The following is a 15,509-nucleotide window of genomic DNA, read 5'->3' as shown; positions in this document are numbered from 1 at the left end:
CTGACCTGTGAAAAAGCCCTTCCCATACAATTCTGAGGATAGTAAGAATTGTGGGCCAGGCGCAGTGGCTCATGCCTGTAATACTAGCACTTTGGGAGGCTGAGGCAGGAGGATCACCTGAGCCCAGGAGTTCAAGACCAGCCTGGGCAACGTGGCAAAACCCCACCTCTATGAAAAATACAAAAAATTAGCCGGGTGTGGTGGTGCGTGCCTGTAGTCCCAGCTACTTGCAGGGCTGAGGCAGGAGGATTGATTGAGCCTGGAAGGTGGGAGCTGTCGTGAGCCAAGATCACACCACTACATTACAGCCTGGGTGGCAAAGTGAGACCCTGTCTCAAAAAAAAAAAGAAAAAAAAAATCGTGTGCCAGAGTATGTGTATTTAAATCATATTCGTCTGAGCACTACCTTGGTGTGCCAGTGCTTTGAATTACTATCTTTGGAGATAAGAAGAAAGCGTTCTTTCCCAAGTTTTCTCCCAAATTGGAAATTATCATTATACCTATTATTTTATGATCTATTCATACAATCCAATACATCTCTTTTCCTTCTTGCAAATGATATGCTTCAATTATTTGTGCATGATTTGTCACTACAAAGTGTTGGATCACTATACATGGCTAGCCATCAGAGGGCCCATTGACCTTCAGAAGCAAACAGGAAATTTTTCTGATGCTGGTGTTTGACTCTTATTAGTTTTACGTCTAAGCTCAACAATTAGCCTAGAAAGAATGTGGTTTAGGTTTAACATTATTGAAGCTGACATCAGCTCACATAATTACACCAAACCTCAGGAAAGAAAACACTTGTGCAATGTGTGTCATGTGCATTTGTGTGTATGAGAAGGATAAATCATATTCCTACTGAGTTTCCTAACTAATTTGGAATTTCATATGTAGCTAAATGTGTGATCTCGTAAACTTCCTACAGAAGTTTACAATAAATAGTTAATATTCTTCTCTCTTTTATCTATAGCATCAGATGGACCCTTCAAGCAATTTCTATAATTATCGAACAGCTCTTCGTGGAGCAGCACAAAGGTCTTTAACTGCTCATAGTAGTAGAGAAAAGGTATGCACTTAAAGTCTTTCTTATGGTAGAGTTGCTGTGTTTTATACTGAAATGCTATGGGAACTACTACACTGAAGCTTTTTTACTTGTTGAGATTTAAGAGAGACATGTACTCTAGAAATGATACCACTTGCCACACAGAGACGGAGAGTGCTACCAGAAAGTTTGTTAGACTGGATATTGCTGTGTTATTATTACATTACTTACATAATTACTCTGTAGTGCCTCTTAATTGTGTTTCAAGCAATACATTAAGTCATATGTTAAGATGACTAATAGCATTAAAGAGTAATTTAGTTTAATGGAAAATAGACATTTAAGCTCTGCACAAGGTAGCTGACTTAATGTAACCTTTTCTCTTAAAAGAATTAGCTTACCTCCCATGGTTAAGTCATTTATTTTCAGAAAGTAGGTTAGTTGCTGTAGCATTAGGCGTGCTGTTACTAATTGGATTATGGGGGTAGCAGAAAAAGTACAGGGGTAATGTCTGAGAAATTAATGGTCCTTTCTCACTCTACTCTACTCTTAAACAAATTAGTACCATCCTTCTTCTACCATATTCTTGATTCTGAGGGTCCTTTCTTGGCACGTCTCGGTGTCATATTTCTTTACAGGGGAAGGATAAGCTGTTTCGGCATTTGGCAGTCATGGTATTTGAGAAGTGAATGCTTAGTTATGGTAACTGGGTTAATGAAGGTTGCTTGATAGAGGTTATTTTCGGTTTCAATTCCATCCATCTTTTAACTTAAACTATATCTTCCACAAATGAAAGAAAATGAGGTAAAAAACCTTTCACAGCTTCCCAATCACGTCCCCTGAAAAAGCTTCAGCCTCAATGATCTAAAATAAAAATAAACACACAACCCCACCTTTAGTAAATGCTAAGTTGGTTCTCAATCAGATCTGAAATATCAGTTCTAACAATGTTTGAGGGATATTGTAAATCCTTCAAATTTTTTCTTTAAATAAAGGAACTTATAAGATCGGAGGGGATATGAAGCAGAGATGACAGTCTTACTGTAGCCTAACAGGGTTTGCCAGCTTTTAAGTTTTACTTGCTCCATCCCAGTATGCTTGTGATTAGATTGAGAAAAGAATCTAATATGATGTATTTTAAGCTTCAAACAATGAGCACATACGGGAGAGTTGCAGCACACTGTAGAGTAAGCCCACTGAAGGGGCTGTATGTGGCCTCATTCACCTTCTCTGTGTTGCAGGGCAGGCAAGGTTCTCTCTGCATGGGCTTCAGTGAGGGCTTGGTGGGCTCTGCCCCAGAAGTCTGTGGAATCATATCTGTGAGTAGGGAGCTACAGTGTTGGCCAAAGAAATTCTGAAGTGCAGTCCCTCCAAAATTTCTCAGTTGTGGAATTCTAAGTTTTTCTCTACAAAAAGTCCCAAGTATTTACCCTTTACATCATTTAATACATTGTGTCTACTTTCGTTTTGTTTTGTTTTAAACAGGTTCTATGTGAACATATAAATTGTACTCTGTAGTTCATTAAACAAATGAAAGCACAGCCATTCAATTATTAAAAAGTCAAGAAACAATAGATGCTGGTGAGGCTGTGGAGAAATAGGAACACTTTTACACTGTTGGTGGGAATGTAAATTAGTTCAATGTAATTTACATAATTGTGGAAGACAGTGTGGCAATTCCTCAAGGATGCATAAATACCATTTGACCCACCAACCCTGTTACCGGGTATATACCCAAAGGAATATAAATCATTCTGCTATAAAGACACATGCACACATATGTTAATTACAGCAGTATTTACAATAGCAAAGACATGGAACCAACCCAAATGCCCATCAATGATAGACTGGATAAAGAAAATGTGGTACATATACACCATGGAATACTATGCAGCCATAAAAATGAATGAGATCATGTCCTTTGTGGGGACACAGATGAAGCTGGAAGCCATCATCCTTAGCAAACTAACACAGGAACAGAAAACCAAACACTGCATGTTCTCACTTATAAGTGGGAGTTGAACAATGAGAACACATGGACACAGGGAGGGGACAACACATAACTGGGGCCAGAAGGGGGCTAGGGGGCAAGGGGAAGGAGAGCATTAGTACAAATACCTAATGCATGTGGGGCTTAAAACCTAAATGACAGGTTGATGGGTGCAGCAAACCACCATGACACATGTATACCTATGTAACAAATCTGCACATTGTGCACGTGTATCCCAGAACTTAAAGTAAAATTAAAAAAACCTCACAGCCATTTTAAAAACTGCCCTCTCTTTTTACAGTTGGTCTCAAAGGCTAAGAGTGAAAGCATTTCTAGTTAAATCTACCTTTTATTCAAGAAAATTGGGATTCTTGGCCAGGCGTGGTGGCGCATGCCTATAATCCCTGCACTTTGGGAGGCTGAGGCGGGTGGATCACCTGAGGTCAGGAGTTCGAGATCAGGCCTGACCAATATGGTGAATCTTTTGTATCCTTTTAAATCTCAAGTTTGTGTGGTCAGTGGCACATCTCTAGGTACCTAATATAGAACAAACCAAATGTGTCTTCTACACAGCAGCCCTTAAATATTCTTTAAATAGCTGTTTTTTGTTTTTTTTTTTTTCTGTAGATACCTGTATCTCCAGGTTTTTAACCATTCCTCATATGATTACATGGCTTTAAATCCTCTTGCCATTCCAATTCTGCTCCTGTGAACTTACTTGGTCCTATTTATCAGCATTCTTTTCTAGGTGTGGAACTGGCAAAACCCTTATGGTGTAGTTGCTGGGTCTCTGAACTAAGAATATTTTGAAAGGAAATTCAAAAATATTACTACTTGAGAAGTTCTCCTGCTAAAAACATCATTGACAAGACCTTCAGGAAAATAAACTTTTGCTTTGTCCTATTAATAATGTGTACATTCACTGAGCTCATGGAAGTCCTTATAATCTGATTTTCACTGTATTAGATTTGTATAGGGGCTACAGATCTGAAGGGAATTATCCATGAATAAATGAAAAGTTGAAGCCTGCAAGACTTCTTTCTTGTATACAGGCATAAGGAACAGAGCAGTAAAGTATCATAAGTAAGATTAGTTATATTTTTATTTTTATGAAAGAGTGATTGAGATAGTAGTGGAGCATCTTGCAGGCACCCCTGAATGCAAAAATCATGTAAGGTATAGCCTCTGCCACCTAGAATTTCTATTTCAGCTATAGGCACTTGGTGTGAATTTACGAGAAGTTTAAATATCAATAAGAAACAGTCAATGATCAACACCTCATGAATCTCACAGCTCAGCACCAAAGAATAGAGCACAAAAATAAAGTTCTTGTTTAAAAGCTGCTACAGTATACAAATATTACATCTTGATTATAATTTTGTTCTTATTTCCCTGGGGCTGTCTTATGATGATGTATCCTTATTATCCTCTAAGTGCATATTCACCTTGGACACAGTAGCACAGAAGCAGACATAGGCAATATGAAGATGAATGAATATGGTTCTCTTCCATTAAAGCTCTATGACCACTGTCATTTGAATTTCATATAATTTTCATGCATCTTGAAATATTATTATTTTGATTTTTTTAGCTACTTACAAATGTAAAATGTGTGGCTCCTAGGCCATAAAAAAGAGGCCTGAGGGCCACAGTTTGCCAACTCCTAGCTTATACCACCAGTGAATTCTGAGGCCACATTTTTTACTGTTGTCTGGCAGCATCCAAAGTCCAGCATTCCCATTCACAAATAGTCTTTCAAAGAAGCAAGCTTCAGTTGTACTTTTACTATTGTTCCTATGTTGTTTAGTTCTAACATAATGGAATCATATTAGAAGGAAAGGTAATGAGATCTTTACTAATTTGGCTTTAGAGACTTTCAGAGATAATAACAAATGATTAAAAGTATATTTAGGTGAGATGTCCAAAGATGTCAAAATGGAAGATTCATTTTGGTTATTTTCAGAAATCAATGAAACAAAAATAATCAAAACTTGTTTTTTAAATGACTTTGGTGAAAATCTGAATTTTTCCTTAGAAGGGAATTGATACTTAATATTTTTGTGTGGGAGCCCAAAAGTATGTTTTCCTGTTCACTCAATATAGAAGTACCACCTGAGTCATAAGCTTAGAAAACTTCAAAGATCTGATCTTGGGGAAACAAGATAGACCCACAATCGGTGTTTAATGGATTTTTTTACATTGTAGGAAGTTTAGAATCTTTAAAAATATGTTGACATTTGAGAGAAAATGGAAATCACTGTATGTGAGCCTTTTTCTCTGTTTCTTGTGGGTTTAGTATGGTTTGGGGTACTTACTGAGAGATTATTGCTTTAGGCTAATTAATTACATACCACCTCATCAAGCCAAAGGATTCAGATGGGAAAGTATTTTTAAAGGTTTGTTGTTTTTAAACAACTATTAATTTTAATTTATACATTCATATTTCCTCCTTCACCTGGGGCACATTTGTCTCAAAACATATTGTGCAAGGTACTTCTTAGGTGATTTCCCATGAGAGCAGGTGCTAACTTGTTCGTCATACACAGGCCAGGTTTACAATAGAAAGTTTGTAGCAACTATTCTAAAACCTTGAGCTCTCACATTATCTTGAGGAATGTCTTCAAGAAGAAATGTTTATCTAAAAGAAAAAGTTAAATGTAGACATCTGTCTTAAATGTAGACATCTAAATAATAAGCAGTACAGCTTCTAGCAGGGAGATGGGTCATGCATCTTAAACTCTTGGTACGTGGCTGGGCTTGGTGGCTCATGACTGTAATCTGGGCACTTAGGGAGGCTGAGATAAGAGGATTGCTTGACCCCCATGAGTTCAAGACTAACCTGGGCAACATAGTGAGACTCCGTCTCTACACAAAATTTTTAAAAATTAGCTGGATGTGGTGGCACGTGCCTGTAGTCCTAGGTACATAGGACGCTAAGGCTAGAGGATTGCTTGAGCCTAGGAGTTCAAGGCTGCAGTAAGCCATGATTGCACCACCATACTCTAGCCAGGGTGACAGAGCAAGACCTGTCTCTCAAAAAAAATGGTGCCTGCAGTGATAGGTATTCTATTAACATTTTGCTAAGGGGTTGCTAAATGAAAGGCAAGAGTTCTTTTGGGTATTTTTTCTTTCTTAATAGCTAGAGTTTTCAGATTTTATTGCATACTACTGCAATGAGAAAAATAGGAAAAATTGTGATAAAAGTGCTAACCTATTCACTTCCCAATGCTACTTGTCCTTGCTGTGCTTTGGTTATAAATAGCAGTTGTATTGTAAGCAAAATTATGTAAAGGAAGAAATTACTGTTGTGTAAGAAACAAAACACTGTACCTTAATTCTTTGTGGCCTTTCATATAATCAAAAGTTAATGTTGTTCATTAATCTCGTGTATTTTTATGAGAGATTAAATATTTGCTTGCCCAGACAAATCAGAATCTTTTGTTTCCTCTAGATTGTGATACCATTCTTCAGTCTCTTAATCAAAGATATTTATTTCCTCAATGAGGGTTGTGCCAACCGCCTTCCCAATGGCCATGTCAATTTTGAGGTGAGTGTGATAAAGTAGGATACAAAAATCCGAGCACAAGGAGAGGGGCAGCTTCTCCAGCACTGCATTCCAGGCCACACAGCCAAAGCCAATTCTGCAGTTTCAGAACAAATTATCTCTTTCCATGTTATTTTGTTTAAGAAATTAACAATACCAAGTAGAAGAGAGTAACTGAGCCATTATGATGATTATTATTACTATTTGAGGAAGCTTGAGAAAATTTTTATACCTCACAAATAGAGTTTTATTAAATTAAGAAAACTATATAGTTCAGAAGAGCAAAGACCAGAAAGTAGCTGCAGTAGCTCATGCCTGTAATGCCAGTCCATTAGGAGGCCAAGGTAGGAGGAATGCTTGAGGCCAGGAGTTTGAAACCAGCCTGGGCAACAGTGAGACCCTGTCTCTACAAAAAATTAAAATAGTAGCTAGTCATGGTGGTTCGCACCTGTAGTCCCTGCTACTTGGGAGGCTGAGGCTGAGGGATTGCTTGAGCCCAGAAGTTTGAGGTTGCAGTGAGCTGTATGATTGTACCACAGCACTCCAGCTTTGGTGACAGAGTGAAACCCTGTCTCTTTAATAAAATAAGAAGGAATCATTTCTAATGGAATTGCCTCTCCCAACCTCATAATTATTTTTTTATGATCACCTTTATATCCTTTTTTTACTTATCTTCCAGAAATTTTGGGAACTGGCCAAACAAGTGAGTGAATTTATGACATGGAAACAAGTGGAGTGTCCATTTGAGAGGGACCGGAAGATCTTGCAGTATCTGATCACAGTACCAGTCTTCAGTGAAGATGGTAAGGCCATTCAGTGGGAGCTACCACTAGCATCCCCAAATCCTTTGTTTAGGATATTAGTATAGAAATGCTTGGTTACTCATATAGTAGTGAGGCCTGTCCTCTGATCTGTTCCATGTTAAGAGTTTTCTGTTTCACAGAAAATGTATGATTTGTCCGTAAAATATTTGCACTTAATATTCACCTACAAACAGTATGTTTCTGTGTTTAAGTATTCTTTATAATACCAGATTTGCAAAGCTGTGGGCACAAATGGGGTTACTGAAGAATTTTTTTTTCTTGTTTGAACTTACTTGAATAGACAAAAGGTGTTTTGTGGCATGTTGATAGTCCATGTAATTTGGAGAAAAAAAACAAAAACAGTAAATTGCTACCCCCTGCTGTTTAAAAAAGTACTGGAACATTTTAACCTGTTAAAACATTAGGGAATTTGAAGCAGAACAAGTGATTAGATACAGAACAAAATCATCAGAAGAGAAGTGAGCTCATAAAATATTTAGAGATTTATTTTATTGATTTGATATATCCTAATATTACAGGAATTAATAGCACCTATTAACAATTTCTCATAGTAGATTGATAGTATTTACAATAATGACTTTTTTTTTTTTTTTTTTTTTTGAGACAGCGACTCACTCTGTCACCCAGGCTGGAGCGCGGTGGCACAATCACAGCTCACTGCAGCCTCGACCTCCTGGGCTCAAGCAATCCTCCCACCTTAGCCTTCCAGATAGCTGGGAGTACAGGTGTGCACCACCGTGCCCAATTAATTTTTTTTTCTTTTCTTTTTTTTTTTTTTTTTTCTTGTAGAGACAGAGTTTCATTGTGTTGCCCAGGCTGGTCTCCAACTACTGGGCTCACGCAATCTGCCCACAGCCTCTCAAAGTGCTGAGATTATGCCACCACGCCCAACCAGGAGAGCATTTTGAATTAATATCACCTATGCCAGAGGGGATTTGATTGTTTTTAATCTCTATAAAGAGGATTAATAAGAAACTTGAATTTTTAAATGAAGAGTCTTTCTGATTTGAAAAGAAAGAAAAACATTAGAAGGATGGAAAATTGGCCTAGAAAACCTGGCTTTTTACCTAGTAAAGAGTTTTAAAAAAAAGAAAAAAGGAAAAAACAACTCAGGCTACCAGGAAAGAACCCTCACCCCTTTCTTTGTAAAGAACATTAAGTCTTAAGTGTATGGCAGCGTCATATGGCTTACATTTTATAAGCTTTTTTTGCCTCATACATTCTTAGGTAATTAGGTGCATTTTTGGCTTAGAAGCCCTTGGGTTTTCATTGAGATGGTCAGTCAGAGGCAAAGTGATAATCTGTGTTCTTCATGAAACAGTGAAGCTTCTTGGTCATGACTTGATATTTTGAAGAGTATCTTGCTATGGAGTTTGGCTCAAGTTGAACAAGGGATGGATGGTGGTAGATAATATATCAGGAGAAGGCTTTGATGTTAATGCACTTTCTTTTGTTTGATTGTAGCTCTCTACTTGGCTTCTTATGAGAGTGAAGGACCTGAAAATCATATAGAGAAAGACAGGTGGAAGTCTTTAAGGTGGGTCTCATCCTTCTCATTGCTGCACAAGTCTGAAGGAAATTGGCTTTACTTGAAGAAAGCCACATGCATTCTATAGGAAGCTGCTGTCTATCTGTTCCAAGTCCCCTGCACCTTATCTCTTGTACACCAAATCTTTGTGGCTCAGAATTCTCACTGCCATCATTCTGCTTTATTGCCTTTCATTTTTTTTATACTGGCAGATATACAGTGACTGTTCTTTTTCTCTCCCATTATTTAATAGAATGAGGAACTGAACCAAAGTATGGTAAAAAAAAAAAATGCATTGACTTTGTCTAAAATATCAGTTCAGACTTCATTTCTGAATAGTTCTTCTAACACTAAAATTTTATTTAACCTGAGATAAAAAAAGAAGTACCAGTAGGCTTTATAAAGTTGGGTTTGCCACTTTCCAAGTGGATCTCAGTCCCCTCTTTGTTTGAGAGAGTTGGGACTTTAAACATAATCTGGAGATTTTTCAGATTCACAACTTCTGCTATTCTATGAGTATTTTTGAACAAAACTAGGGTTAAATTTGTATTTTAAGCATTTGAGATACTTTAATAGGCACAAGCAGCCCAGGGTATAATATAATCAAAATTGTTATCATTATAGTCCTACTGAGAAACTCAGAATGTATACCTTTTTGTACTAGGGTTTACAAGCACATTTCCTCTTCTTTTTGTGGTCCCAGAATCATTTGAGAGCCTTCATTATACTTGATATTAGGCTAGATTTCATGAACCAGGATATCTAAGATATACTTGGTTTTGGGTGGTTGTGTTTGTTTCAAAGGAAAGCTTAGGCCTTCTTTGTACCTCCCAGTGATGAGGGATGAGGGATAAGGTATGAAGGCATTGGAATTCTTATCCTTAGGATATCATAGTAATTGGTGAAGGATTGGAGATGTTTCTTGTATCCCCAGACTCAAACATAAAGAAGGTTTGGCCAATGCCTAAAGCCATGGGATATAACAGGCTTGTTGGGCTGATGCCTATATATATATGTATAGAACTAAAATGCATTGACTAATTATACATATATATATAATTTTGTGCCTGGCAGTGGCACATTTCAATTAAAATTTTCTATTACTCTGTGTTTGTATTAAAATATTTCACTGTGCTATTTAATATTATTCATGTGCAAAACATGAGCCTCAGAGTACATATCTTGCTGGATAAAAGATTTGAGAATCACTCCTTTTAGTTATCCTTTTTTGATACATTTTGCCTTCCATATGTCTCCTTTTTAATCCCTCCTTTCTGTATTTTTAAAAACAGTAAGTTTGGTGGGATCCCTGGGTATAGCTTAGCTTTTGTTACTTTTCTTGTAGATTTTTTTAAAAATTGATAAGCAGATTGGCTACACATGAATGATATCTGGTATCTGCATTACCTATGGTCTCCAGACATTTTAAATTAATCCAGACCTACCTACAAAATTATTTTCTAGTTCTTATTATTTTATGACATATTCCTCTTAACTAGTGGTTAGATTGGAAAGGTTCATAAGTCAGAGGCTGGACATTAAAAGCTAAAGATTGAATTGTGTAATGTCTTCCCACGTCTGTACTGTTCACGTAACATATGACATCTAACATTTGATTGTGAAACGGGAAAGGTTCCCTTGTGCCTCTCCCAGGGCATGCAATGGGAATATGGTGTGGCTCGATTCTTCAGTGCCCTGCTGCTCAGACCTCTAGAGGGTGCTCCCTTATTTTGCCATCTATAGGTGGCTTGCGTTAAGCAGCTCAATTAGACCCTCTACCTTATGGCAAGGACAGAGGGCTTTCTGTATCCCAGGGCTCTTGCCTCGGTGTACTGGAAGAATCGGGTCGCACATAGGCTTGGAAAATGAGTGCAAAGTGCTATTGAGTGGAAGTAGCTCTCCGCCGATGGGCGAGCCCAAAGGGAGATGTTTTTACACTGGAGTGGGGCCACTCAGTGGCCCGGGCTCTTCTCCAACTGCCCCTGCCAAACTCCGCCCCTTCCCGCCAGTCAGTGGCCTTCCGGTGTGCTGGCGTCTGTCAGTGTGCCCATCTGCCAGCGTGCTCCCCTCAGTGTCCTCCCGATGACCAACCTCTCCTCAGAAGGCCCCTGCCAAACTCCGCCTCATCCCGCCAGTCAGTCCTGTGTGCTGGCGTCTGTCAATGTGCCCTGCCGGCATGCCCTTCTACCAGTGTGCTCCCCTCAGTGTCCTCTCGATGACGAGCCAATTGTGTCTTCTGTAGCAGATGTGTTCCTCACCACGTCCAGCTACTTGTGTGTCTGCCTGGTGGGGTCTCAGGTTTTTATAGGCCCAGGATGGGGGCATGGTGGGCCAGGGTGGTCTTGGGAAATGCAACATTTGGGCAGGAAATGTCTGTCCTCACCTAGGTCCTTGGGGGTGGAGCCCTAGCCAGGGACCCGCCTTTCTCTACCCAGCACTTCCCTTCTCCCAGTCTGTATTATTTAAAGGGACTGTGCTCTTCCCCTCCCAGCACTCCCGTATCAATTGGTTGAAATGAAAGTTGGTATAAAAGACAGTTTCCACATTAAAATTGTTTTTTAAGGAGCCTTGAAGAACAACTCCCATCTGTGTTGGTGTTCAAGCCACGCACTCTGCCTTTTCTATATCCTGTCTGTTCTCATGGCCCAGCTCCAATGCCTCCCCCGTCCCTGGCCGGTATTTCCCTAGAAAGACTTTTTCCAGAACTCGTACAGTCAGGAGGTAGTCTTTCTCTCTCATTACCAGCCATGCAGTTTTGTGTAGTGTTTGTGGTTCTTTTCCCTATTGCTATGTAAGCCCCTTGAGGGCAGGCACAGGGTCTTCCCCTAATGTCTCCCCCAGCTCTGGACACGGAGTCTTGCTCTCTGTTATTCCTCAGCCCATGCCCCTGTAGTGTCATTGAATGGTACTGGGTTATCACAGGTGTTGGCCAAAGCATAGCAACCATGAAGAAGTTAAAACAAAATAAAACAGGCTATTATAATTTACAAAATACATACATTAAGTGGATACTAAGATTAAGCATAATCATCCCTTGGTATTTATGGGGGATTGGTTCCAGGACCTCCTACAGATACCAAAATCTGAGGATGCTCCAGTCCCTGGTATAATGAAATGGAACTTTCTGTTGCTGTTGTTTGAAGAAGTATTCTTTTCTTGTGGCCATCAATCTTACTGATTCAAGAAAACATAACCTCTTAGGGTAAACTCAAAACAATAAATAGATAATACTTGAATATAACCACATACATCCTCTCTTATACTTTAAGTCATCTCTAGATTACTCAAAATACCTAATATAATGTAAATGCTGTGTAAATAGTTGTCATACCATAAATCATCTCTAGATTAATTTCAGTATCTAATATAATGTAAATGCTATATACATAGTTGTTATACCATATTACCTAGGGAATGATGGTAAGAAAAAGAGTCTGTATATATTCAATACAGACATATTTTTTGTTTCAAATATTTTTGATCTGCTATTGATTGAATCCACAGGTGCAAAACCCACAGATAGAGCGGGCTGACTATATTCTGGAATCATTGTACCTACCTGAAAACTTTTGTACATTAGCTTTGAAGGCAGTAAGATATTTTTACGTAGATGCTTTTCTTGGCGGTCCTAGAGCCATTCATTGCAGACAGGTAGATTCATCAGTGGCAATGACAAATACACCTCTGATGGCAGACACCCTTATTGTCAACTATTGTTTAAACTCTCCCAATGTTCATGGAATGTGTTGTGAAGATGCTTATATCTACCAAGTAAACCCACCTATGATAACCTATACCTAAAAGCTCTTTATTATTAATGATCTTTGCTTTTTTTGTTTTTGTTATAATATAAACCTACTCAAGATACAGACTTATCTGTTTAAGCTTTTGCCATCTCCATTAATAAATGTTTGGTTTTTTTAAGTGACTAGCAGTTTTCCCAGAGAGCCAATATAACTTAAAAGCTTGAATTTTTTTTTTTTCCTGGTTTAACTTTGTAAAATCAAACTGAAAACACGGGATAGATAAATTGGCATTACACAAGGCATTTTCATCCTAGTTCAAGTAGTCTGTTACATTCTGTCTTAGGTTGTGTTGTTTTTACTACTCAGGTCGAGCCTCTTAGGCAGAGTTTAACACGTGGGAGCTGCCTGCCTGCTGCTGCTGCTGCTGCTGCTGCTGCTTCCTGCAGATCATGGAGGGGCTGGCCTTTGTTTTCTGGCATCTCATACTCAGAACACTCATGAAGACCCTGCAGTCATTGGAGCACCCCGGTCAGCAAAGCATGCAAGCTCACTCAAGACCAGATGGAGAACTTATTTCCTGCAGCTGACAGACTCCGATTTTGTGAGACTGAAATGTTCACTGAAGACACTTGAGAAAGAATCCTCTAAAAATCCCAGCTCTGCACATGATTCATCTCCTGGAATTTCCATGTGAATCACAGCTCTGCACCTGGATGGAGTTTTCTTTTGTGTGTGTGTGTGTTCTTTTTTATTTGGTTGAACATTTGCTGCTAATGGGACTTGCCCAGCTGAGTGCTGGCTCTGAGGAAGCCCATGTTTCTTCTGTTAACTTAAATGAAGAAGGGAGTGGAAGGAGGGGATCTAAACCCGCGCCCCCGCATTCCCCCCGTTTAGATCCCAAACCTCAGCTCAATCAGTATTGCCAGAGAGGGGTAAGACTGGTTGGAAGCTGACTGCGGACTTGGTTTCCCCTTAGTGTGTGCTGTGTTGTAAATTTTTCTCCTCCCTCCTCCTACAAGATTTTGAGTTGGCTGCTGGTTAGCAAACTCCTTTTTACCCGTATAAGTTATTTAATATAATAATGAAGCTCAACACTGTGGTAGGAAAATAGCCACTAGAAAGAAAGGAAAAAAAAAGCAGAGTTTGTCATTGGACTGCTTAACATACTAGAAGGACTTTTTTTTTTTTTTTTTTTTTCCCCTTCTGAGCTGTTTACAACTGACCACTGTGTTCTACAGATGTATTTTTCAGTAGTTTCTTGTTACTTAGTTTTCCATGATGCCTTTTTTTTTCTCTTGTAAATTTAAATAAGCTGACTTTAAGGATCTTGGGAAAACCCATGGCATAATTACAATTTAATTTTTTTAACCGACTTTTCATTATTTTTGGGAGTCTGTTGGTAACTAAAGATGTCAACAAAGAATAAATTGGAAAAGTTACCATCCCCCGCCCCCCCCCCCCCCCGCTGTAGCAGTAAACAAAACAGATGAAAAACACCTTGCTGTTAATGGTTGATCTAATTGTGAAATTGTTCACCTTGTTAAACATCTAAGTAAGTCTGTAGTTGCTCTGCAAACAGCCATTATATTTATTTACTCTAGAAGAAACTGTAGAGTAGTAATTCGTGCTAATGAAAAAAAAAATACCATGTTCAAAACAGATGTATTTGAAAACTTAATGACATGGTTCCAAAAACTAGAGCATGTATGTATGCTGTGCATCATCTCAGCAGACCTAAAATATCCCCAAGTTGTCCCTTTACAACCATCAATATATTTTACACTCTGCGGCCAGGAGTTGTGGCGTCTTTCTTTTCTTTTATGGGTGGAATTGTTGCGGGTGGGCATGGGCTATAATCGCAGTGGATCAGTTCAAGAGACTGGCTAAGAATGTATCGGAGGAAGTTGCCTGAACAGTTTGTGCATGGGCATTTATTTTTTAAAAAAGAATGATAGTAGTATTTGCCAGGCATTTTCTAAGTGTTTAGCATAGATTCATCTCTACTTACTAGGGGTGGAAATAATAATAACTTGTACAAGGCCACATAGCTAATGAGAGGCACGAATACATGAAATGGGCCTTCTAATTGCAGACCTGAAGCTTTAAACCACACCACCACAGCATCTCAAACTTCAGTATCCTTGCAAATAACCCAGGGATCTTTTTCACATGCAGATGCAGATTCTGTCGCTTTGGGATGGGGCTCAGGGGATGCTAATGCTGCTGGTCCTGGGATCCCGCTGAGAGTAGGAAGGCACTTCTGCCTCATGATACCTGTTGAGATTTTAATTTATGGGAGTAGCTAAGTGATGATGCAGAGAGGCCAGTGACAATGAAATCTTTATATTACTCAATTTCCCGAGAGAAAAGGGCACATGCCATGCTATGCAGGGCCACAGGGGAAGCACTGGTGTGGGCTGGGGGCAGAAGCAGGAGCAAGAAGAAAGCATAGGCTTTGAGGTTTCTGCAGGGAGGCAAGGCAGAGCAAGGTCAACAGTTTCAGATTGGCTGAATAATTCCAGCAGCCTCTGGGCTGGAGGGGTGGTCTCCATTTGCCTGGTACCTGGACCCTCGGGTGAGTTAGGGCAATTTCTGTATTGGCTTGGTGTGTGAGAGTTAGATAAAGGGGAAGGTTGGGGCTATGTTCTTGACAATAGTTGGGTATGCTCAGGGCCAAGTCCTTTGCTGTCTCTAAGAATTAGCTAGTCCTGGGAGTCTCTTCCCTGTCAGTAAAATTTATAAGATACCAGAACATCATAAGATACAGAAAAAAACCCATGATGAATGCAACTTCACAATATTGCCTCCTTTCTCCTTGCACTGCCTTTCCCT

The 15,509-nt window shown here is 39.2% G+C and overlaps 1 protein-coding gene across 5 annotated transcripts in view; it reads left to right on the top strand.

Moving 5' to 3' along the window:
• The window catches only part of RASGEF1B (RasGEF domain family member 1B), a 633,271-nt gene extending 618,798 nt beyond the window's left edge, over positions 1–14,473 (top strand). For all 5 annotated transcript variants that reach the window (XM_037989302.2, XM_037989300.2, XM_037989301.2 and 2 more), the window contains 5 exons: positions 974–1,069; positions 6,487–6,582; positions 7,259–7,382; positions 8,868–8,940; positions 13,044–14,473. In XM_037989302.2, coding sequence (XP_037845230.1) covers positions 974–1,069; positions 6,487–6,582; positions 7,259–7,382; positions 8,868–8,940; positions 13,044–13,068 — 414 coding nt within the window. In that variant the 3' untranslated portion in view covers positions 13,069–14,473. The remainder of the gene's footprint in view (positions 1–973; positions 1,070–6,486; positions 6,583–7,258; positions 7,383–8,867; positions 8,941–13,043) is intronic.
• The last annotated feature ends 1,036 nt before the right edge of the window (positions 14,474–15,509 follow it).

Source organism: Chlorocebus sabaeus, chromosome 7 (assembly GCF_047675955.1).
Source record: "Chlorocebus sabaeus isolate Y175 chromosome 7, mChlSab1.0.hap1, whole genome shotgun sequence".
In the NCBI taxonomy this organism is placed as follows: domain Eukaryota; kingdom Metazoa; phylum Chordata; class Mammalia; order Primates; family Cercopithecidae; genus Chlorocebus; species Chlorocebus sabaeus.
Note: the sequence above shows the minus strand (reverse complement) of the source record. Positions and strands in the feature narration are given on the sequence as shown.